Source organism: Diprion similis, chromosome 14, assembly GCF_021155765.1.
Source record: "Diprion similis isolate iyDipSimi1 chromosome 14, iyDipSimi1.1, whole genome shotgun sequence".
NCBI lineage: Eukaryota > Metazoa > Arthropoda > Insecta > Hymenoptera > Diprionidae > Diprion > Diprion similis.
This window is the reverse complement of record NC_060118.1, coordinates 12,605,815-12,631,506: the sequence shown is the minus strand read 5'-3', so window position 1 is coordinate 12,631,506 and position 25,692 is coordinate 12,605,815. Positions and strand designations below refer to the sequence as shown.

At 37.2% G+C, this 25,692-nt stretch overlaps 3 protein-coding genes across 7 annotated transcripts; 1 reads left to right on the top strand and 2 right to left on the bottom strand.

Moving 5' to 3' along the window:
• Positions 1-424: 424 nt before the first annotated feature.
• Positions 425-4,822, top strand: LOC124414966 (dynein light chain Tctex-type 1). 5 transcript variants are annotated; one of them, XM_046896167.1, is made up of 4 exons: positions 425-654; positions 1,698-1,966; positions 2,074-2,325; positions 4,017-4,136. In XM_046896167.1, the coding sequence occupies exons 2-3, from the start codon at positions 1,706-1,708 to the stop codon at positions 2,323-2,325; spliced, it is 513 nt and encodes a 170-aa protein (XP_046752123.1). In that variant the 5' UTR covers positions 425-654; positions 1,698-1,705; the 3' UTR covers positions 4,017-4,136. The 5 variants fall into 5 exon arrangements, with proteins under 5 accessions (XP_046752123.1, XP_046752119.1, XP_046752121.1 ...); XM_046896163.1 differs by lacking the exon at positions 425-654 and adding an exon at positions 946-1,089; XM_046896165.1 differs by lacking the exon at positions 425-654 and adding an exon at positions 1,245-1,475.
• On the bottom strand, positions 2,337-3,297 carry LOC124414965 (distal membrane-arm assembly complex protein 2). The gene has a single exon (XM_046896162.1). The coding sequence runs from the start codon at positions 3,295-3,297 to the stop codon at positions 2,428-2,430; it is 870 nt and encodes a 289-aa protein (XP_046752118.1). The 3' UTR covers positions 2,337-2,427.
• Positions 4,823-5,378: 556 nt separating the features above from the next.
• Positions 5,379-24,258, bottom strand: LOC124414502. The gene is made up of 17 exons (XM_046895449.1): positions 24,228-24,258; positions 23,898-23,990; positions 21,229-21,405; positions 20,810-20,829; positions 20,272-20,330; positions 19,434-19,775; positions 12,772-12,837; positions 11,739-11,909; positions 10,885-11,229; positions 10,464-10,758; positions 8,929-9,070; positions 8,637-8,830; positions 7,858-8,539; positions 7,616-7,776; positions 7,274-7,526; positions 6,393-7,171; positions 5,379-6,294 (listed from the first exon to the last, which is right to left on the bottom strand). The coding sequence occupies exons 1-17, from the start codon at positions 24,256-24,258 to the stop codon at positions 6,148-6,150; spliced, it is 3,957 nt and encodes a 1,318-aa protein (XP_046751405.1). The 3' UTR covers positions 5,379-6,147.
• Between the last annotated feature and the right edge of the window lie 1,434 nt (positions 24,259-25,692).

Sequence of the window (25,692 nt, the reverse complement as noted above, 5' to 3'; positions counted from 1 at the left end):
TGTAGCGCTACACGGTATTCGGCAAACTTCGTTACCCCAGTTCGACAAAGTTCGGCCCCTCGTCAAGAAATGCGCGCGAGACGCGAGTCTCGTTCTCGTTCTCGTTCTCGTTCTCATGCGTACATAGGTACTACGTATGTTTCGGACGTAAGTACGTACCTACGCGATGCACGCACCTATCTAACCGTCTGTCTATTCATGCGTCGTACGCGGTAAGTACTCGCAGCTTCGGTAAACCCGGCATCGCGGGGAATCAAGCAGAACGACGCTGACGCTCACGCACACGCTAGCAAAAGCAGCAAAGTCTCTCTCCGCGAACGATATAGTCCGAGCCGCACAGCAGCCGCGGCGCCGCTACTTGTCAAACACGCGCGCTTTATTACCGAAGTCCCCGGAGGCGAAGCTGGGCGAAGCTGGGCGAAGCATGCAGGCGAAACCGACAGGCGAAGTCCTCTCTCTCCTCTCCGCCCTCTCTCGCTCGACTCACGAGTGTAAACGACCGCGCGCGACTTCGCCGGCTCTCGGCCATCTGGGTTCAGGGACGAAAACCTGCGGTCGGGACGAGGGGAATTCTCAAAGCGTCGTACCCGACACTTGTTGTCGTCTCCGGCTGCTAAGATAGAGAGAGAGTTTAGTTTAGATCTCTACCGAATGGTAAAGAATTCACATTACTCATACGCGATACCTCTAGCCATTAGTCCAAATGATTCATTTCGTACCGCGCCGGCCGTTTCGCTCCGCTTACGAGACGCTACGCGACGCGGCAACCGTATTATTCGTGTACGTACCTACATTAATAGTCAAATAATCACCCACGACGACGACGACGACGACGACGACGCGCGGGATAAGTTGTAGGTATCCGATCGAAAACTCTTTACCTTACCACCGCTCGTCGTCGCTTCTTTCCTTCTCTCTCTCTCTCCTCTTTTCACGGAGCACACACGCATATACACCGTCTATTAAATCTCTGCCAAGAATAAACTCTCAGCTCTAGGTATTATAAATTCCCGCGAATGTTATTCATCTTTACGGCTATGTCAGAGAAGTGTATGGACTGCGGGTCCCCTACCACACACTGTAGAGTAGGCATTATACCTATACATACATTTGTACATACATGCATGATCCGTGCATGTGTGCATTATCGCGATGATTCGTCCAAACGTCGCGACTGTACGCAACTGTATACTGTGGAATACATCTTACACAGGGATCTTACGTCCATACATACATGCCGGGGAACGGCTCTAATTTGCAATAGTTTCGCGGATGGCATACCTTTCGCTTACTTTGTCTTTGTCTCCATCGGGCTTTGTTGCCGGAGGATTTATCGGCCCGAGATGAAGGACGTTACTAAAAGCGGATCCATGGTCCTGCTTATTTTTAAATCCCTCTCTCTCTCCTTCTTTCTTTTTCTTACACATTACTCTCAACTCGCGGATCAAGCTGCGTCGTAGAGACTTACGATGTACGTAATATAGCACTTAGGTATAGGTCGGCAGGCGGAATTGATCCATTATATCATTAGAAACTATTCGGCCCTTATATGTGCACGCGTTGCGATTGTACGGAATGTTTGGAATCAACTTTCATTCCCTGCGATGGCAAAGTGACATAGATTTCAGTTTAAATTCAAAATACTTATGCATATTTATATACATATCCACCTAGAAATACGATTGAATTTCATTCAGATCCAGCAATGAGCAACGTTACAACATCAGAGGTCGATGACTCTGTGGAGGAAAATAAATCTGCACCATGTGCTGTGGAGTTTGGCCACGACGAGCTAGTCAAACTGACCAAAGAGGCGATAAACAAAATAATTGAGAGCGATCCTCTGTTTTCGGGAATTCCAGCCGATGCTACAGTTGAGGAAATCAAGTCACAGTCAGCAGTTGCTCAAGGTCAAGCGATCACACTTTACTTGAATCGTGGAGAATTGCCGATGCTTTCTGTTGTGGTAAATATTAGTAGATTATATGTTTTGTACCAACGAGTTTTCAAGTTGGGAATATCAATTTTATGCTATAATAGTTTTTAACATTTTTTTTTATAATCTGATACAAGGTGCCGCCTCACAACACGACGGTTCTCGATTTGAAAAAGGCAATAAAACGTCACACGCTTTTGGCCCTGAAAAGAGAGAAGGTAACAAAGAAGATAAGCTGGAAGCACGTATGGAAAAAGTACAACGTATGCTTGGGCAGTACACAGCTGGTAAACGACAATGAAAACATAAAGAACTACGGCCTGACTAACAAAGTGGAGTTACATTATGTAAAAAAACGGCGAGAGAAAAATAAAGGAGTCAAAATCTAAGTACAAAGCGGTTTGAATTTTATCTTTTAATCCTCATCGTTATAATAAGTTACACTCATTTCCTGTTAAATTGAATTCTAAGCTAGATTAGTGTCGATACGTTCAGGTTTGGGCTTCTGCAGACACAGAATCCTTCACCGGTAGTTTCATGTCGACTTTTAGTTGGGAAGAACAATCCTCCAGCATCATGCAGGTCAATTCAAAAGCTGGGGAAGCGTGGTGGTTAGTAACGATCAATTTCTTGAGAGAATGTATTCTGTACAGAGCTTCGAGACCACGTTCGGTGACTTGTTCGCAATCCGATATATCCAGATATTTCAGTTTTGGGTAATAGCTCGACATCTTATCCAGACACCAATCATCGATCGTCTTGCAGCCCTTAAAACTTAGCCATGTGAGTTCGTTGAGGTAGCGCATGTTATCCAGTCCTTCGTAGTAGAGACCTATTCCATTTAAGTCGATTGCTTCCAATACAAAATCCGGCACGAAGGATGACGGCAGATTGTAATTTCCTTTGGGATCTTTTTCCACCCACTCAGGTCGCCCCAAAAACTTAACCTTGGCTCCGCGATGGACGAGAAAATGACTGGTGGCTAAATTAGAACCAAGAATTTCGTGTCTCTCTTTTATAAACTGCTGGTCCTCTTTCTCTACTTCTATCCTCTTTTGATGCCACAATTTCTTTAGCCCAGCTGTACCCGAATTCCAAGAATCTGTAAACTCTACCACCTTCTCCATCGTGGGTCCTTTAACTCTGTCCGTGCGGTCCCAAACTTTCAATCTTGATTGTACCTTATAACTTCCATCGTCCCACTCTTTCCGCCACTTCTTTAACGCCGGCTTAGGTTTTTCGACCTCTTCCTCCGGAGGATCATATTTACTCATTGATCTCGATACTTGGTTAAAAATCAATGATGTACAACATCCTTGGCACCTGTGCAATCTCAGGCGATTAACCTGCCTGGCAAGCATGTTTTCACCCTTTTTTTTCCTCCGGCCAAGTCTCGGAATTCAACGTAATTTCTATTATCCTCGAGGACTGAGAAACAGTTTCGTTTAATTCAATTTTACCCTCGGTTCACGTTATTATTCAACTCTCTGCATGGTGTGTGTGTCGATTTTAGGTTAGGTGAATTGCCGGGTCCGCCATCTTGTCGCTGTCTAGTCTGTCGATTCGGTCGATTCCTCGGACTTCGGAGTCGATTTTCCGCTTTTTTACCTGCCTGACAGCTGTCATGAGTGATGACCGGTCTGATCCTCCTCAGTTGACGATATAAACAAGGCGAGAGTCAACGTCGAGCCAGTAAACAGGGATTAGGATACAAAAGTTTTCGTCCCTCAATCGCCGGCCCAGCTTCGGAATTGAAAGTGTAGAAACGGCTCTCGCTGATTCTGCTTAGTCGCGACTCTGCATCTGACGTCTCATCTTTGGTCAACCAGCGATTTGACCCCATTACCAGCGTAACTTAACGATCGGAGGCAGCATTTCGTTTGAATATCAGCCATGGAAGATATGCAGGAGGAGGTAAAGCGGAACGTTTTTTTAATTACTGTTCTATACTCGCAGGATTTTTAGGTTAAGGTCCGAGTTTACGTCGCCCTTGCAAGCATTCGATTGTCCACTTTACTATTGTGTTTTTTTTTTTTTTTATTTTAATCGCCATGCATTTAACGCAGTTCTTTAATTTCAGACCCAATTTGTCGTCGACGATGTCAGCAAGATAATAAAAGATGCGATCGAGGTGTCCATCGGGGGCAACGCCTACCAACATACTAAGGTTAATCAATGGACATCTCATGTAGTTGAAGCCTGCCTGGGAAACCTCACCAAGCTACAGAAACCTTACAAATATATCGGTGAGTAGTGGCTAGATGATTGATTTTTATTTTTTGTCACATTACTTTCACTTACACGTGCCTTCGTCTTATGATGTTTGCGATTACTTTGATGACCTCGACCCATCTTCAAGGCCTCTGGTCTCTATGAATGTTGAAATCTGAGTGGCAGAGGGGAGATAAAACGAGCTGGGCCACTCCTTAAACGCACTTCGTTCATATTTCTTCATATTTTTACTTGGAGTAGTACTTCCGGTTGTTTTCAGTTTCGCAGTCTGATCTTTGCTCTGTTGAGATGCTGTTATTTTTTGTTCTGGGGTACGAGGTCAAGATCAATTTCTTTAGCCTGCTGATGTAGATAAAGCGCTTTCCCGATTGAGACTGAGTCATGGAAATATAAAACTATATTTATTCCAGTGACTTGTACCATCATGCAAAAGAACGGTGCGGGCTTGCATACGGCAAGTTCTTGCTTTTGGGATAATGCAACGGATGGAAGTTGCACAGTTCGCTGGGAGAACAAAACGATGTATTGTATCGTATCTGTTTTTGGTCTGGCCATTTAAACCTTTGTGTTTTCAACCTAGTCTATCCAAAATCAAATTGAGTAAAGTTTCTCTCCAAAAAGAAGGTTTTAATTGACTTTAGTTGTAAGATATCTCCAAGCATTTTTTATTTTCTCGAACTTGTGTCACGTGTCTAGGCCTTCGCTGATTCACAAAACATTTCTGCATTGCAAATGAAAGATCTTTACTAATTAAGTTATGAAATTCGTTTTCATAGTATTCGTCAGTTATCCCAATGTATTTTTTTTTATTACGTGTCGATTATCAAGGCTATCTCGTATCCTACTTGTAAGAAATCTAATGCAAATTCTAAGAGGCCTTGTTCAGCATGCGTACAAGTGTGTCTAGTGTTGTTAAGAAGAAAAAATGGTTCAAGTCCATTCAATTAATGCGAAGAAGGCAGAAGATGTCGAAGTAATTTATGTAAAGTTATATTTCGCAAACTATCTAATCGTCTGTAAATAAATAAACCAATGAATTCTTTTCTTGTACATCTTGGAAACGTTCTTCTCCCACAAGTGATGAAAAATTTATGGAAATATAATTATTGAGATTATTTCAGTCAATATGTTTTATTATATAAGCAAATAGAAATAGTAATAATAATAATAATCATTTTCTCATTGGGTCATGAGAGTAAAATACTTCAAGGACGGAAAACATATTTATAGGAATCGTCGGTAATATCGAATATCATATTAAGTTTAGATCGGGTATAAAACAAACTTATCCCTAGTTCAAGTTTAATACGAAACAAACTGACACATTAAATACTGATAACTCTTAAAAGCAATGATGATTCGGTCGTCTTGTTTTTTGGTGCTCGCTATATGTCTTTGGTGCGATAGGAACAGATTTTATTATTTATAGCATTAATTCAACCACACATATTATCATTTCAATATTGACGATTGTAGTTATTTTTTTTTTTTTCTTTTAAACCAAATATCTTATATAGCGTTATACAATACCTTTTGAACGTACATTTACTATCACAAAACTTGTCATTCTCCAATTTCAACTTTGGAATGTTCGACTCAAGTTCATGAAAGAGAAATTAAAATACATCATGTTGTTTCTAATTCTAGAAACATATCACTACTTATACGTACAAATGAATACAAAATTATTGATAAAATAAAAGCATGTGTTTGATATTGTTTAGAAAAATCACTGTCATAAGTTTGTTATCGTTGATGCTAATCGTGTGGTTCTTTTTTTACAATATCTACTGTCAGTATATTTCAATCTTACGGTTACTTTCGTAAAAATCTATAACTCAATTTTAAAAAATTTGGAAAAATTTATCAAACGTACAAAGAGTACTGGAAGTAATTGTTTTTTTTTTTTTTTTTTTTTTTTTTTCTTCGTAGGCTGGGAAAAATCTAGTATATAGAATAAATGTGAATTATGAATTATATTACGCATCGGATGATTGAAGCAGACTGGAAAGTATGTCATGGTCATTAGGCTCGTCTTCATCTTCCAGAAAGACCATGTTTATGTTCAAGTTTTCTCCGAATTCATCGTCAATGTACAAGTCTTCCACCGTGTTGTCAGGAACTTCCTAAAGAAAAAAAACAAACAACGAACAATTGCGGATAAATGTTACATAAAAGATCTTAGAGATCTGTTGCATTAGTGAGATATAAAAGATGGTATTACCCCTCTTCTAATGGGCAATCTTCCAAGCGGTGAAACGTTGCTTAAAGATCTGAAGTGCCCCAATCCGGCAGGAAGGGATCTTCGTCTGGCAAGTAAATTTTTGTGTTGGCAACTTTTGCAACCTTTTTCCTGACTTTTAGCACTTAAAAATATCATTGCTGTTGAGGTGAGACTTTTCTCAGCCAAACGGTTCAGGCTGTCGTTTGCATCATGCGTGTCGTCACCATTCAAGTCGTTGCACGTAAAATCGTGCAATCTTTGAAACAAAGAGTCATTTATTTTTGATTCTGTCGTACTATCAAAAATATATCCTGATTTTTGACCGAAAGACACACATTTTGATTTTTCGTTGTTGTCGTCAATACTTAAACGATCTTCAGGTAAACTTTCTTCAACAGCTTCTTCTGTCGTCGCTATTTCGGTGGCAAGTAGCGAATCACGGTCACCATTTGTCGATCGTTCAATGCTTTTTATCTCCTCGCTTGAATTATTAATGCACAGCTTTGATCTGTTTAAATTTTCAAAGATTGATTCGTTAGCACCAGTTTCATCAAATACAATGCCTGAGACGTTGGGACTTTGCAATGGTGAAAATTGGCTCGTTTCCACGTTATTTGGTGTTGCTGAATTAATGATAATCGTAGCTCGATCAAGGGCTTCCTTCAATGCCTGTAATGGCAGACTTTCGGACGTACGATTTTGACTGGCATCCATTTCGGTAGTCGTTGTGTCCGTCATCAAAACAGAATCTGGGTGTATAACGTCAGCTTTGTAGTGTGCTGATGAAAAAAAGCAAAAATGTATGGAATAAATACTTGAGAAAACTCTCTGTAACTCGGTTGATTGATTTTTTTTTTTTTTTCATATAATGTAACTTTTACCTGCAGTATTATTGCTGACAATATAGGTTGAATCACTTTCTGGAGATTCCGACGATTTGGAAGTGAGTTGTTTATTATCGATAGTTGAAAGGTTATGCGCGCTACTATGGTTGTCTTTATGCATCTTAGACAAGCAAATCAACTTCTCCTTCCTCCAAAGTGACGTTTCAAAAAAGCTAGCAGAGCTAGAGTTCAGTGTTTGCGAGCATAGAATTGATTGTTGATGCTCCTGGTTTAGCGGTGACTGTACCACCTGAAACATACATTGAAAACAAGTTTAAAAATGTATAAGTGACTTCTTTTGATTTTCTCAGGAAGTTCAATTAGTCCGGATGTACCTACTCTTTGAATTTGATGGCTCGCAGGCTTGATTAAAGTTGGATTGTACTCTGTGGGCGACTTGCACACTAGCGGTTCGAAGTTTGTTTTATGACTCGCAGGTTTACACGGCTCACAGCTTTTCTCTCTCGCCTCTCTTAAAATCCTTTCTCTCGATCGTGGACCTTAAACATTGAACCAAATTCATGTATCACACAACTATCGACAGTATTGAGTGAACGATCTGCATACTTTCATCTACCTACTTGATTGTGGTATGTCAGGTACTTCAAGGCTTTCAAGGTTCGTGAGTGAGCTGGTACCGTAGAAAAAGTTGGATCTTTTAGCCGCTATCAATTCTTTGAGTTTTTTCAAATCGGTCACGGTATCGTTTGTGGATTCGTCACCGCTTGATTCTGTAGTTTCGATTGCGGTCGAGGACTCGGAAAAACTGCTCTCATACGCGACTAGTTTGTTCAAATTCTTATTTGCCTTCTTCTCGAAATTGTTGGACGTCGGCTTCGTAGATCTGCGCTGCCTTTTCTCATCGGTGTAGCCAAGTTTCTCCCGTTTGCCTACCGTTCTCTCGCGAAACTCAAATACGTCTTTGCGAGTTTCATGGGGTGACACATGCCCGTAATTCTTTCTCCTCGTCTCCGCGTACACATTTGAATTTTTTTTGTCTGACGCCGTGTACCCATCATTAGAGTAGATCTGATTCTTTCCATTTTTCTGCCCTCCGTGATCAACCGACGTTTTTCCCGAATTGAATAGCTTCTTCGCCGTCAGAGTGTTGTTTATCTCATTCGTATCCCGTTTTGGGGTAGTTACCACCGGCGATTTAACCAACGGCGATGTGGCGACAGGTGCGTTGAACGTTTTTACGTGCGAATTATTGTTGTTCGCTTGCCGATTTACGTAAATCGGTTCTTCCTCTTCGTAACGTAGCTAAAAAGACATTTTTTTTTTATGACAAAAATTAAAAAATCTATGTAGCAGTTTCTTGAAAACATAAATTTATCCAATTAAAAGGATGTCGACGGACCTCGATTCGACGTAAAAATCTGCGCGTACGATCCATGTCCAATTTCCTCTTCTTAACGTCCAGCTGGAGACCGACCTCAAGCAGGTTGTTTAACAGCGGTGGAAAATTGTATGTATCCGTTGATATCCCACGCTCCCAGTGTATGTACTGTCGTTCTATTTCCGCCTCGTTTAATCCGCTCCAGGGTACTCGGCCTGTGCATAAAAAAAAAAAAAAAAAAAAAAATCTATTTCCACCAGGATTCGGTTGATTTTTCATATTGCAGTCTGATTAACGTGCGTGAAGACCTCACCTGTACACATTTCCCAAATTAGTAGAGCCAGGGCGTAAACATCGCACGCCCGACTAGGTGCATCGCCGTAAAACATCTCAGGTGCTTGCCACTTGAATATTTCTGTCCTCAGTCTCTCCTCCCATTCGCGGTAAGGCCGGGGCTAAAGAAAACGGTACGAATTGGCAGTTTTTGTTTGAATAAAATAATATACAGTCAGCGTGGTTTTAGCTAAATGTAAGTTGTACGGTTACAGAAGTATGCACGAAAATCTATTTATTTATACCGTCTATCGGGAATCGAGACACGGTCGAGCGATCGTTCGTCTCTGTGTTTCCTTTTTCAAACGAATCCAATTGAATACACCTACCTACTAGCAGAGCAATCGTGCCCATTTTAAAATCAGATGCTCAATTGGATACAATGACAACGAAACAGTATACCGTCAGACAATTTCCTGTTACATGGAATGCAGCTATTTAACTAAAACGCGACGAATAAAAAAAACGAATCCTCCCCTCCCTCCACCTCGGGTATAACATTAACGGTTCCGAGGTTTGACAATTTAACTCCGCGTAATGAAACCAACCGACAATTGACTTCTAACGTTAGTGTCACTGTACTGTAACTGCTTCTCTTTTGTTTCTTTGATTATTCGTTCGTTCGTTTGGTCAATTTTCATTTGAAAATAAATTGTACGTAGTAGGATTTTAGTCCTCGGTAGCGGTAATGCGGTCTGGATACCGAAGCCAAAGTCAATCTCGTTTATTGTAGGAATAAAGTCATGCCTTCCGATACCTTCTTTCTGCCGGTACATACTTGTACCGTTAATATAATGTTAATTGAAAGCGATCGATTACTCCGCGGTCCGTGAAGATTAACATTGGTCTGTGAGTCTATAAAATATCCGTATAATAGTGGTAGATGACTTTTTACGTAACTCTATCCAGATATACGTTTTATATACACTTTCTACCGAGGCGTGCGCCAATTATTTACGCTAGTAGAATTCCGATATCCCTCTACAACACTTCCGCGGAAATTCAGCTGCAATGCATAAACGTTGTCATATATTACTAATACAAGAAGACACATACTCGATGAACATGCATAATAAGTAATTTTAATAAGTATTTATTAGCAGGATCGCCGAAAAATTTTAGGAAACAAATTTCAAGTCATTTACAGGTTTTTCAGGACCTAAGACCCAGTTTCCTCGACAGTTTTCCAGGTCTAGTAAGTTACGAAAATCTAAATCGTTCACCTTATTAACTCTATATTCGGTTAAAATTGAAGAAAAATATAATGTACATACAAATCAGTTTAAACCAATTTGTTTTCTCGACAAAAAAAAAGTAAACTTGTTGCCTCAAAAAATCATTTCTAATTCCCATGATAGAAAACTGATATTTTCAGTTTTTTTTTTCATTACCAAATTAAAAATCCCCTGACAATTCCAGGTTTATTCCATGACCCCTTTTGAACTCCCTGATATTTCCAGGTTTCCCAGCCGGGTGGCAATCCTAATTAGAATCCAGATAAATGATATCGCAAACCTCGTTTTCACGCACGGCGAGTTCCCATCCGCCAAGTTTCGCGGTACCGCTAGCAGCGAGAAATACGCAATGCGAACTCAGGGCTCCGTGGATGATTCCTCTCGCGTGGGCGTGCCTCAGGGCATCTGCTAGCTGTCCGGCACATCGCGCCGCACCCTGGACGCTTACACGCTCCCCCTGTTCGTGGACGTAGTTGTAAAGGGTGCAGTCGACCGACTCGAAAATCGCGACGATTCCGTGCTCATCAGTACGCGTCGTTCCCATCAGCAGGAGGGTATGCGGATGCCGGATTTCCCTGCGATTTATCGGTTTACGTTCATTCATTTGCAAACAACGCAGAAATTATCGGCGCATAATTTTTTTTTTTTCTCCAATTAACGAATGATTAAGTATAGATACTAGATATTATGTTAATACTGACGTGAGAACGTTCAGGTCGGCTCGTACAGCGGTGAAGCAGTCCGGATGCGAACTTCGGCGAAGAGCAGTCCTCGTGTTTTGCCATTCAGCGGCGATGAGCTCGAGGTAGCGATCTTCCGTACCGGCGACCCAGCCGACTTCAAAGAGTTCCGACGCCTCGACGTGGGGAACCCCCGGGATCGGCGGGTTTTCATAACCCAGTTGCTTCTCGCTGTTCGTATTGTTTCTGAAGATTTCGACTCGGTTGTTCGTCGGACTCAATTTCGGCGAAGGATCACCCTCCGATCCCTCGGCCGGTTCACGGCGACGATCTAGAAACGCTTGGAGTGCGCTTCTGTACGCCTCGCTGATGAAAAAAAGAATAATGATGTTCGTTAATTGTATTATGGAAATTAGTTTTTCGCCTGCGATAAATTAGGGAAGCATATGTCTTATTTTGGAAAATTGCTTAAATAATAATTAGATAAATCAATCAAGGTTCATTCATTCATGCAGTGCATTTCATTCTGTGTAAATAATCCTAATCGAAGAAATGCAACACGGCGTGACGCATCGAAGCATGCATTACTAATTTCATGCTGTGTCGAATACGATCGATTGTCACGAGGTTGAAGTTGGTAGCGTATCGTAACGATGCATTGTGAAAAAATCACTATTTCCTTATTTTTTTTACAAAGATTTTTAAGGAACAAAAATTGGAAAATATAAGTACGTTTTGTTTTATTACGGTTTACTGATTTTCAAACAATTCCAATATATACCGAAATAACGGACTTTACTGTTTTTTCTCATCATGAATAGTTACGGTAACGTTAAACTAATTTCAACATGATCGATTTTCGATAGTCGAACAACCTGCTGGCGCGGTCTTCGGTGTAGTTCAAGCTGTTTAGCGAACCAGAAACACAGCTTTGAATCTCTTCCGTGTCTTCGGACTGTGACAGGAGGCACACGTCGTTGGAATCATTGCGGCGGTTTCGACGCCGTTCTAGAACCACTGTCAAGGTGCCTTTGCGGTCCTGATCGCTATCCGGAGAAAACAATGCCGATAATTGTCACGATTCGTAGCCAGAAAATGCGATACAGAAGAGAAACGGCTGGGTTGAGGTTACGAAAGAGGTTATGCCGGTTTAATCGTATACGAAATGCTCGGTAAGTTGTCGTTACAGGTTATAATATAAGTTGCAAATGTCTATTCACCTTCCTTCGAAACGCAGCCGTCTAACAACTGATCCTGACATCTTGATATGCAGGTGACGTTTTTTGGTTGAAGAATTTGCACCCACTACGTGAACTTGTCTCGGATCACCGATCAAAACATGCGGAATGAAGGACGCAGCGAACGTCAAAGAGGTCGAATCAGATTTTCTGCAACGCGCCGCGGGGTTCATAGGTTGGCAACAGTTTCTTTTCTGAATAAATTCACATTCTGTAGCAAGGGATGACGGGTAATGTTGTGCAATGTACCGCGATCCGCGATCGTCTTCTTTTCAGTTGTAAACACCGGCGTTGACTTCAAACGTATTCGTGGATCGTGAATTTCGTTATCGTCGCGATACGTTCGTCATCAGATTAAACAATTCAGTGAGAGAATTTTCGGTCGCGATAAAAGATTGCGAATCCGCGACGTGTGAAGTTTCTCGCCGCGATCTTCCTTACCGACTCGGGGCTAAGCTTGGTTTTCCCGATTTTCATTTGTCACTTCGGTTTATTACGACGCCATTGTGTTGTGAGAGTGCTCGTGTTTTTTCCAGCCACGCTTTCAGCCACCAGAAAATTGCCCGTGCAGTGTTTGAGATTCGAGAATGGTGAGTGAAACTACGAATTAACTTTTTAACTGTTGATCATAAACAACAAACGACGCTTAAATTTTACTGAATGTACCCACTTGTTGAGTCCTCGTCGATCCGGAGACGGCAGACTCCTCCTGCTTCGATCCCACTGCACAAAATCTCTGAAATTGAGGAAAAAATTTCGTACATTAGACATGCAAATACACAAGTAGCAATATGCCGCAGATTATACGCATACACGATCATCCGGCATTCCGTTTTTTTCCACCTCTTAACGTGTTTAACCGTTAAGAGAAAGGTAAATGTCATGTGAACATAGCTATAAATACACGCGTGTACGAAGAACTCGAAGTCAGGGGTGCCGTGCACTGATTATGTATATATAAGGTCGATTATCAAGAGAGGAATAAATAATGTGTTTCTTTTTTCCTTTTTTTTTTTTTTTTCACGTTTTATTGCGATCCGAGTCGAAAAATAGTTGATCCATTGCACACTGATGATATCGACTTTACGCTCAACTGCCTTGTATGTAAAATACAAGTTCAGTTAACCCGCATTTTAACTCCGTAAAATTCAATTCTTCCGCAGTCTTATTTTCATCTTTTTTTATTTCGCATGTTGTACCTACGGACAAAAGGCAAACCCGTAGCTGTTCGCTGGCCTAACAACAAACTCTTTGTACTACGTATACTTGATAAATCGTGCATTATTATACCCCGTTTTATGTCTGCATGATGTCATTCCGAGGTAGCGAACCGTGCCGACGGAAGCGAACGGTGAGATTCGCTCGAAAATTATGTATACACAACTTTAATAAGTATATCAACTGTCCACTAAATCTGTACATTATTTTGTACACACAATTCGGTGTCGAAAATTCTAACCATCGGCTCGAATGAGGCAGTTTATACTTATTTTCCCAGTCCAGCCGGAATGAAACTCCGTTTTTTACTTTTTACCGTTTTAACGCGGCCGCTGCAGCCAACGAAGCAGTTTCCGGTTCCGTCAGGCTGAGTTACGAAGCGTTCTTTTTTCTCAACAGCCTGCAGATGCGGTCGCGAGTGTTAATTTAACCATTCGAGTCGCACGTTATTGTTCTGAGTTAACTTTTATAAAGTATAATATAAACAAAATATATTTGAAAATTCAAGATGGCGGATCCAATACGGTGAAAGAAAATTTCAAATTTCATCGATTTCCGGTCAAAAAACTCTATGCAGCAGATTTTCGGGGTCGCTGATTGGATTCTCCGTACCGAATTTTCGATATTTTATTTCAAATTCGTAATCAGCGATCCCAAAAACCACTGGACAGAGTTTTTTCTCCCGATGCGATCGAATTAACATTTTCGTCCGCCATCTTGAATTTCTAAAGTTCTCCGTATAGACTCAAAGTGTTAATCTCCCTTTCCTTTCCGATGCCGTCACCTTTCCGAATTCATCGCAAAACCTTGACCCGCGCTCTTGGCCAATTCCGACGGTCTCCTCTCCTCGATCGACTATTCTGTTGAATATATTACGAGCATAGATCGTCTTTCTTTTTCCTATAATGTAGCCTCTCTTCGTCGGATTTACGTGCAATCAAATTTCGCTGAAATTTTTCACCTCGTTGATCCGCGATTGCTGTTTCCCGACGCGCCGCGACCGCCTTCCGGTCTATTCGGTATTCGTTTCCGGCCGTCTCGATCTCGTGACGTAATCCTATGTTCAGTTCATATCATACAACAAATCGAGGATTAGCTGTAACGCCGGTTGGTGGATTGAGAGTATCATAAATTTTAAAACGAATTTGTGTTATTTTATTTGTCTATAATAACGATCCTCTTTCGAGTCTCTTTGCCGCGATTCAGGATGCGAATATAAATAATCCTTAAATAACTTTTGAACGAGTAAATTTATCAGAAAATGATAAAAGAGTAGTTTTTTTTTTGTAGAACGTTCAATTTCCTACAACAATATGTCTCTGAATTTGGCTGTTTATAAGAATCAGAAGAAGCAAAAACTATTTTCCCCATATTATTCTCATGGAAAATAAAAAAATGCGATGCCCAATTTCTTGATGTTAATAACATTACGATCTTAAATTTTTACTGGCATATTTTTACACTTAAATATAACTTTAAAGCCCGTTCGGAGAAAAAAAGAATTTTGTTTTTTAAACACGTTAATATATATATAAAAAGGAGCAAGAAAAACAGATTCGTAATAGCTATATAGGCTATGCGCAAATGTACGTCTTAACTATCGAATCTAGAAAGCGTGGAGGAGTTGGTAGCGCGATAAATAAGAATAAGAATAAGAATAAGAATAAGAAATGGTGTAATTCTGATACGTGTCGAGATCGATGCTGTTGCTGCAAGGTGTAACGCTGTCTAAAAAATCGCATGCATTTTGCACACCCAGCTGCATTGCGTGAGAATAAATATAAGAATAAACGCGTGTTCTTCTGCACTGTTTTGTACATCGCGAGAAGGCATCCGGCATGGCAATTAGGCAGGCAGGATTTGTCCGGCTTACAAGGTTCATGTATACATATATACACACACACCACATGTGTGCAATTGTGTGTGTGTGTGTGTGTGTATGTATAAATAGCATAGACATAATGTAGTAGTTCCTTAATTGGATCTGAAATTTTTCACGGGTCGCTTGGCAAAATCTAGCTTAGATAGCACACGTCCTAAAACTGATTACGTATGTACAATGTACGATCTATAAATTGAATATCCGCAATAGTTCCGATACTTCGCGTAAAAATTTTCTCACTATATATAATACGCACAGTTCGTAGCTTATTCGCGATCAATTAAATGAACGGCTTACAGGGTATAAAAAGAAAACAAGATTAAAACAAAAAAAAATTTTTTTTTTTTTTTAATTTCCGACCAATGCTGAAGTAAGGAACAAAGAAAGGGGCTTATAATTAGCATTGATTATATCTCATTGTAGTGCAATTTATAGAATTATGCACGTATAATCTAACTCTTCCTCCATCGTCGTCGACGTCTCTTTTCTGTACGTGATTATTACTTGTTTGTATATCTATATATTAGGGTGGCGCAAAAAAACCGACTATTTCTTTTTTTTGAGTCTCGTATGACAAAATGTTAGTTTTTGATGTTTTAAGAGCCCACTCCAAAGGAGAGTTCAAAAAAAATTTTTAAGAAGTCGCTCCACATTTTTTACAACGTCAGAAATCGTCAAAAATCGATTTGTTTTAAAAAAAATTTTTTCTCGTTACGGTATAATTTTATAGACAAAAAAATTAATAAGTTTCCGAAAGTTACAGTTCAAAATTTGAATTTTGAAAGGTCGCTCATAATTTTTTTTCAATTTTTTGGTGCATTTCTTTAGATCTTTTCGAGCGACCTTTTAATATTCATATTAAAATTTCATAAATTTTTTTTCGTTAATTTAGTAAGAAAGAATCGATAACAATACACCACGACATGAATTAAAAATCAAACAAAATACTGAAAATATAATTTTTTCAATTTAATTTTTTGACGATATTTGAAATTTTTTAAAATTTGGAGCGATCTCTTAAAACATCAAAAACTAACATTTTGTCACACGGAAATAAAGAAAAAAAAAAAAAATAGTCGTTTTTTTTTGCGCCACCCTAATATACATACGTTATTCACTAACCGCGCGATCATAAATTTCTATCATTCTATGCGTTATAGAGAGACACATGATTTAATTGTATGCCTTCGCAGGTGCTGCGATCAGGTACGCGCAGGTACCTACAGGATAAAAGTATTATAGTAAGTAGGTGATATACTCTCTTGAAAATTCATGACGCGGCGGCACGTGCGTAGAAACGCGTGCGTTGTACGAATTATATTACGTATACACCTACGTGTACTGTTTATATATATATATATATATATATATATATATATATATATATTTACACACAACGTACGTGTATTACATGTGCGCAGGCGATCGGGTATCGATTAATCGATTCGAATTTATTCCTCCTAAGTTTATTCCGTACCCGCGCGAGTCGCATGAATTTACTTTCTTCCTATTCCTGAACAATTATCAATATTATTTCCTCTGCTGTAAGTAGAAATTATCATTCGACCGACGTTTTTTTTTTGTTATGTTTTCGGGAAAATTTAAAATACCGTTTTATTGTGTACGTATTGCGGTTACGGCGATTTTTTTAAACGATTGTTCTCACTTTGAAAAGTGATGATTTTTTTAAGGTGTATTTTTTTTTTATTTTTTTTTTCTTTCCACACGGTTCAAATTATCTACAATTTTTCAAAACCGTCTTATCGATCGACGAAATTTAAAAATCTCACAGAAATTTTGAAAAATCATGTGTCGGATATCAAAATTCTTAAGTTTACAGCCAGAGTGAAGAGGGTTTTTCATTCTCACTGTTTTCAAGCATTTTCTGGTAAAAGAACGTTGAAAAAAATTAGAAACGGGAATCATTTTACTACATATCATTGCTGAAACATTTTCATACGTCATACCGGGTTTTTGATAATTTTTTGTTAAAAATTTTTCTGAAACCATTTTACGATTGGCAATTTTTTTTATCACTAAAATGAAAAGAAAAAGCAAAAAATCGGAAAAAAATACCCAACGATCTGTTGTGAAATATGAAAATATTTCCTCACTCCGGCTCTCTGCTTAAAAAAATTTTTATATCTCTCTCATAATTTTTTAGATTTTTAAATCGTGTCGACGAATAAGATGGTGTTGCAAAAATTTTAAAAAAATTCAACCGTGTCGAAAAAATCTTAAAAAAAAAAAAAAAAAAAAAAAAAAAAAAAAAAAAAAAAAAAAAAAAAAAAAAAAAAAAAACCAGCTCGCTCGAATTTCGGCGAATTCTCGCTGAATTATATTCCGGAATAATAAAATTCGTTGAACACCTGTACTCGTATATAATAATAATAATAATAATAATAATAGTAACAACAACAAGAACAACAATAGCAATTAACTCGCCGCTCACTTGAATTGTCTATCGAAAACATGTACCCTGAGAATTTCCCACACCTTTTGTTCATACAAAATAAAAATTATACCGTTACGTTCTATGTGTATAGGTACTCGGATTTTGCAAGAATTTGCGAATATATATACGCAGCTTCAGTGTATACCGAACAGCATTGCAGGTTGACTTTTATTCGCGAGTCGCAATTATAATAATTGCTTGTTCGTTGTATGTAATTATACAATTATTATTACTATCATTTCTTTTCAAGTTTCATCTTTTGTTTCTCGTTTCTAAATATAAATAAGTATGCAATAAAAATTTATTAAATGAAGATACAGTTTATTTAAAGCGAATCTCATGACTTTTACTAAACACTAGTTTCCGACCAATATCGTTATATGCTTTGCAGCTTCTATTTCGAAATTTATTATCACATTTACGTGTGTTGAAATTGTTCATTAATACGTGGATTTTCTATATATATATATATATACACACACACTTTGTACATAAAAGCGTGTATATTGATACACAACTTTGACACGGCAAAGACAACAAATTATTATACAAGTAAGTCGCGTCATTTGGTCGTACGTACGTAGTTGTGTGTTACATGTGTGACAAGGCTGACAAGCCAAAAGGTCAGATAATGAATCGTATCTAATGTATTCATTTTCAAACTTCACTTGGAACGTATTTAACGTAATTCTTATGTATTGCTGATAAACGTTATAATAATAATAATAATAATAATAATAATAATAATAAACATATAATAGAATATGCACAATATATGCATGCAAAAACTGCATGCAATATAGTAAAATTATCTGCTTCATTATCCTATTCTGTATGCCAATTACAATATTACTCCAAAATTGTATTTAAAGGTTTATTATTGTAAGGTATACCTTTCTTTCGTTGTCCGACTGTATTTCTGTTTTTTTTTTTTTTTTTTCTTAGTTCTCTCTCTCTTTTTCTGCGGTATCTACTCGACTCGTGTGTATAATCTATTCACGGGCATAAATTTGTATAATATACCTACATATATAGTAATGGAAACTCGTGTCTCGTGTATATATATACTTATAATAATGTTTGCAAATTGATGCGTGACATCTTTTTGCCGGCCGCGGGTAAAATCGAAACTTATGAAACAGAGAAAGAGAGAGAGAGAGAGAGAGAGAGAAACACGCGGTGATAAAAATGAAGAAAGAAAAAGAAGACGGAAGATGTGTTGTTTTTTTTTTGTTTTTCTTTTTTTTTTTTTTTTTCTAAAATCGATAAGAAATAAAAAAAAACCACAACCAAAACAACAACAACAACAACAACAACGAAAGATTAGTTGAAACCATCACTGCTAATGACGGGGGTAGGAAAATTAATGTAGATTTTTGTATATATCTGCATGAATGTACAGGTTGTTGGTTGAGGGTGAAAACTGGTTGAGGAGAGACAATATTTGGAACGAAGGATATACATATATATAACGAAATTTGAAACATGTGAAAGTAAAATGAGGGGAAAAAAAAAAAAAAAAGTTGAATCGTTCGAAATTTTGATATTCAAAATTGTCACTGATCAGAATTTGAGTCATCGATAATCGGTGATACTTTTAGGTAAATTAGGATTTCGAAAAATTCATCTTTCCTCTAGAGTTTATTTTCACACGTTTGAAATTTCGGTTTATCGGTTATTTCAAGTTTTCACCCTCACCCAGGTTGTTTTATATATATATATATAAAGATATATATATATATATATATATATATGCACACACACACACTACACTCACTTTCTCAGCCATTTGAACATCCCCATGACGCAGGAGGCGCACTTGTAAAATATTCCAAAGTAACTCCTGATCAGGGAAACACCGAGCGCCCTTGCAACCTGCGCAACAACGATCGTTCCGCAACCGCTGATCGCGCTACGACGACGGCTTTCCAACACGGACAACTTCGTTTCGCGATTTGAAGCGTTTGAACGGCCGCCGCCGCCGCCGCTTGGCTTTCGCCCCACGCGATCACCGACTCGGATTCGACGGCGCCCTCGACGTTCACGTGGCGAGCCTTGGTACCCCGGTTTCTGTTCATCGTCCTCGGGACTGCGATACGTTTTGAGCATTCTTTTTATCCTTAACAATTTTTATAATTTGTTATTTTTTTTTTTTTTTTTTTTTTTTTTTTTTTTTTTTTTTTTTTTTTTTTTTTTTTTTTTTTATCAGAGTCAAGTTTTTAACGTTGGATCTTAATAAGAACGAGTTGTTTTTTTTTTTTTTTTTTTTTTTCTTGGAAATTCAACTTCTACGGTTATTCTAAAGGTGCGAAATATTCGTTTATTCTTTTTCAAAGTTTCATACGGTAACGCGTTACTGACTTCTAGCTTCTTTTTTTTTTTTTTTTTTCGTACGTTTTTGCTATTTGCACAGGTCTGTTGACAAAAAAAAAAAAAAAAAAAACTGCACAGGGTTTTTCTTTTTTCCCTTTTTTTTTTTTTACACACATGCCGTTTCTTATGGATATTTTTTTTTTTTTTTTTTTTTTTTTCTCATCGCTCAAAACGGGAAATATATTATATATAATAATACAAAAAAAAAGAAAAAAAAAAGTTTCATCACGTAAAGTTTTTACCTGAACCTGTTTTTGTTGTTGTTTCGTTTAGAGTGAAATTCAGGCTTTATACTCGATATCTATAATATCGTATTTTTGATTCTAAAAATCCGATACAAAAATCCTATGATTTCTCGATTTTTTTTTAAATTTTTTATTTAATATGCGTTAGAGTTAGACTCGATGATAAATATTTAAACAGGGGAAAAGAAAATGAAAATGGGAAACCTACTCGCAGAAGTCTAAAAGAGAAGAAGAGAAGATTTTACATATATAGGCAAAAAGAATGTTTAGTATACATTTCACGAAGAAATTGTTTATCCAATTTTATAATAAATATTATTTAGATCGTTGCAATGAAATGGTGGGGTTTTTTTTTTTTTTTTCACTGTATTGTTATCCTTTTTTTTTTTTCTTCTTACGCCACCATGCCTTCTATTTTGGAAAAATGGTCTATACCGCGATGGGGACGGGAAAAAAGAAAAGAAAAGAAAAGAAAAGAAAAGAAAAGAAAAAAAAAACACCGCACGCGGTTGATATAAAATATTTTCTTGCAAACCTGTGTCGTTATTGTTCTATCTAATTTGTGTAAACGTGAGAAATTTACAGTTAAAAACTTGACTTTTATCCTCTGTAACGGTAATGTTGTAAAAAATTATTATTTATATAATATTACTCTTTTGTTACACGCGTATATATTTACTTACAGTTTTATTATTATTATTATTATTATTATTATTAATGCGTTTAGAGAAATTTATTTTTATCATACAATTAGGTTATAGTATATATATATATATATATATTTAAGGTACAACGAAAAACACTGCAGAACTCCACTGTAATATTAATATCGTCAAGGGTATTAGAAACTAAAGTCTATATATATATATATATATACATATACAATACACATATTATTACAACCGGTGATTTTATTATATATAATTATGTGCTTATTTCGGAGCAGAATCGAACGTCCATCACTCTTTGCATGCTCTTTGCTATTGTATATCACGTTTACAAATTTTGGGAGGGAAGTCGGCCGAGGGGGCGGTGGTGGGGGGGGGGGGCAGAGATGAGGTGACGCGATGTTCTTACGTTCCGGTACATTATAAGTACCTCGAGCCTCGGACACTTGACTCGATGACTTGACTTGTTTTCAAATCTCGCTGTTTACTAGCCTATGGATGTGTAATTACACGTATGTATGTATGTATATGATAATACGTCATATGTGTTCATTATAACCGTATGTAACGTAGCTTATGCGAATCTTCTTTCTTATACGATTAGCGGAAATTTTTTTCAATAAACTGTGTTTTCGAGGGGAAAAATAACTTCAGATTTGATTAACGCGATATAAGTTTTTCACTTTCAATTTAATTCAAATTCAATTTTTTTTTTTTTTTTGTAATTCGGTTTGATTTTTTTCTTATTTCAATTTTTTTTTTTTTTTTTTTTTTTTTTATTTAGATTCAAATTTGTTTCACACGTTCAACTTAATTCATTTTAATTCATGAATTTCAATTTTTTTTTTTTTTTTTTTTTTTTCCGTTTATACGTAACTCTTTTAATAATTCACTCTGATTCACTTTGAGTGAGGTAAAGAAAAAAATGTATATTTAAAAAAAAAAAAAAAAAAAAAAAAAAAAATCGTATCGATTTTTTATTTTCAGTTTCTGGCAATTAAAATTTGAAAAAAAAATTTTTTGCCCTCTCAACAGACAATTCTGCCACGAATCGAAACTAATTCAAATCAACTTGACTTAATTTTTTCACAATACAATTCTTTCTCAGTTAATTATCAAAATTGTTTCTTTTGATTGTTATTATTATTATTTCAGATTCTCATTAATTTTGCAATCAATTCGATTGTTTCTCATTAATTCCGACGAATTAGCTTTAATTCACAAACCTTATTGACACAACAATTCAACGAGTTATTTTCTCCTCGCTCGTTTTATTTATTTAATTTTTTTCTTTTGTTTTTATTTTTTTATTTTCGTTTTTTGTAATTAATAACGAATTAGCGACCGCGTTTGACGCGCATAAAATTAGAAAATAATAACAGCGGCTTGTCGAGTGTCCAGATTCCATGATCATGGGGAGATAGATTCTCTCTTTCGTCTCTCCTTCTCTCTCTCTCTCTCTCTCTCTCTCTCGGTCTGGTTCCACTTCGTTTTCTCAATTCCGTTATACCTACTTGGCATCGTCGTCGCCGTTGGTTGCGGCTGGTATACCCGCGACTAACTCGAGCGGTGTTTCTTATCTTATAGACCTGAAAGCTTTATTAACGCTCCAGACAGTAATCAGCGCATCAAATGATAACAAACAATAATTGCGAGCTAACGAACGCCGCGAGTTTCGCGGTACAGAGATTCTTCATCTTCTTCATCATCATCATCATCATCATCTTCTTCTTATTTGCTAACAAAGTTCCTTCCCTCTGTCTCTTTCTCTCTCGTTCACATGCTTAGTTATTAGTGTATGACGTTTAACCACCTCCGCATCTATATATCGCTTAAACTGGGCCGCAGCTTCTTAATCTTGGATTTAATACTCGTCAGCGTGCGATTTTCACCAGCGCGAAAAATTCTCTGAGGCTATTAATTTTAGTCTCAAATGTCCCTGCGTATATATATATATATATATATATATATATGTACATACCTACCGCAATTACAATTTGCGATAAATTATCGTAGGTGTTTCGCATGTACACATTCTCCGAAATTCTGTGTACAATTGTATGCTGCACAAATTCAATATACTGTCGCAGAATGATTTATTATTATCGTGCTATAACTGAAAGTTAAGAAAAAGTTATATCGAATTGTCGAGAGAAAAAGAAGCGAAAAATTTCATTTCTCGAGAAAAGGATTTGGATTTTTCAGTTATTTCATTTCCCGTTTACATCTAGGAAAAATAAAAAAAATAAAAAAAATAAAAAACAATTAAATTCAACTGTGTATGAATGTACTAACGGCGTTTTGTTTGGAATATCATAAAACTATTAGATCCGACCAGCGCATCTGTCGACCACGTGTTGAATCTAGGTTATCGTTTGTAGTATGTTTCATAGCTGAAATTAAAAGCAATTTTAAGTGTGTAGAAATTGAGAATATTCTACAGGGATGAGAATTAAAACGATAAAAAAAAAATTCTATAGTATGCAGATCATTTTTTTTTTTTTTTTTCTACACACTTTAGGGTCGTTTCGTCGATACAGTAGCGTTCTGTATTACCGGTTTACCTACGTATCGACGCAGAGACACGCTTGTTTCCGGTAACGTTATCTTGATAGTTTAAATTCCGTGTTTGTACAGGTATTCAGAAAAGTCTAGGATTGCGACGTTCTTCTTATTCCGAGTTCTAGAATAAGGAGATAGATGCTATTTAAAAAAAAATGCGAGAATATCGATCCGTCTTGAAAAACGCGCGAAAATGTTTTTTGCACTATACTTCGTATTCTATTCGGTAAAAGAATAAAAGAAACAGAGAAATGTGTAAATCACAATGATTGCCAACTTTTTCTCGTCAATTTTATCATAAACATGGCGGATAGGTTTTCAATTCTAAGATTGCCAGTGTAATTTATGGATCTATTGGTGGGCTGACGCCGTTATACTCTGTAGGTAACTTACCGACAGAGTAGAATCTGTTGGTAAGTGCCACGTTCGCAGTTGTTGCTGACAGTTGAACGTTCAAAAGTTGATAACAGTCACTAAAAACGTTCGCTAGATGGAGACACGAACGACATATACACACAATCTTTTACACTTTATGCGGGAATTATTTAAAATCCTTTCACGATCTCTAAGTCTAATAATTTCGTTTTCTTCGTAAATTGAATTAAATAACAAGGAATATTTTTCTTTTGTTTTACTATGTTGAAAAGAAAATATGTATCAGATGCAACCACTATACTAGTCGAGGAAAACAAAAGAAAAAAAAAAAAACGATGACAGAATTACATCCGTCCAAAAACGTTTTTCTATGATACATTTTTATCGCGTAGGAGGGAATCCAGAAACCATATTAGGAAGAAAACAAGTTGAAAAAAAAAAAAGCAAAGATGTTTCAAACGGAAAGACGAAAGGACAGTTTGACGCAGCCTCACGGCGATAAGGATGAACATTCCGAAGCGTAAAGTATTCTGTAATGCTTCCTAGATCACAGTTTGAAAACCTCCTCCTCCTCCTCCTCCTCCTCCTTTTCTTCGATTTACCGCAGGGGGTCTCTTCTTGTGCATCATCGTCTCGTACATCCGTGGAAAACAACGTCGTCCTACTGCACTTATATCCTATATATTGTGCCATATAACATTAAGGGAAATAACGACAAGAAAAACTGGATTCGTTTTACCTATTTCACAAGAAATCCGATGCTGATGACACACTTTTCTCCCTTTTGTGGTGTTTTCTTTTCTTTTCTTCTCTTTTTTTTTTTCTTTCTTTCTCCTTTATTGTAAAATACCGAATTTTTTTCCTGTTTTCTTTTTTTTTTTTTTTTTTTTTTTCATCCTTGCAGGTATTCCGAATGCTATAGGAAAGAAATTGAAAAGAAATGATTTTTCGTTTTGAGGAAAAATCGCGAAATTTTCCTTTTCTTTTTTTATAATTGAATAAAAATTTTTGTCTAAATAAATATTTATGCGCATATTTATATTCGATGATAATTATTATAATTCGTCGATAAATATATGAGTGAAAAATTAATTAATTCATGGTTTATCCGGAATTGTTCTCGTCGATAAATCAGCTGATATTTAAATTGAGGATAAATTCACGTTACGATCGTCAATGCGAGATTTCCATTTTCAACGCGTCTCTACTTGGCCTGTAAGATTTGATTACCGTCACATAAGTTAGCGAAGAAATCGTTTCTCGGACGGTTCGAGTTTCAGTATAATTTTCCTTAGGAATTGGTTTTCGAGAAAAAAAATTCCAATAACCATATGTGAATTATATAATAACTAAACGCGTGAAATATTTATGTACGTTGATTAAATTATTCTCAAAGCACGTGCGCACCTAGCAGACGACGATATCTAATATCTGAAATAATTGCCGAGAGTTCTCGAAAGGAATTGAAACGGCACGTCAGAAATCATATGCCCGAGATTTTGATTCGGCTCGACGGGCGGTGGGAATTCCTCGGTTAAGGGGGCGGCTATCTCCTGACGTCCAGTTAGTCTAACAGCCACCGCAGCATCCCCGGCATCCAACCAAGGTGTGAAGATGTGACGGCTAAACGGAGCGAGACGTTATACTGTAGATATATACGGGGAATTCCACGCGAACCGAACCGACTATTTCAGATTTTGTTTGAAACAATTTTTCGCAATTCTATAAACTTAGGTACAGTGGCCTGAATTTTTTAAAGATTTTTTAGCCAACTGGAAAAAGGATCTTTTTTTTTTATTAGGAGTCTGAAAAA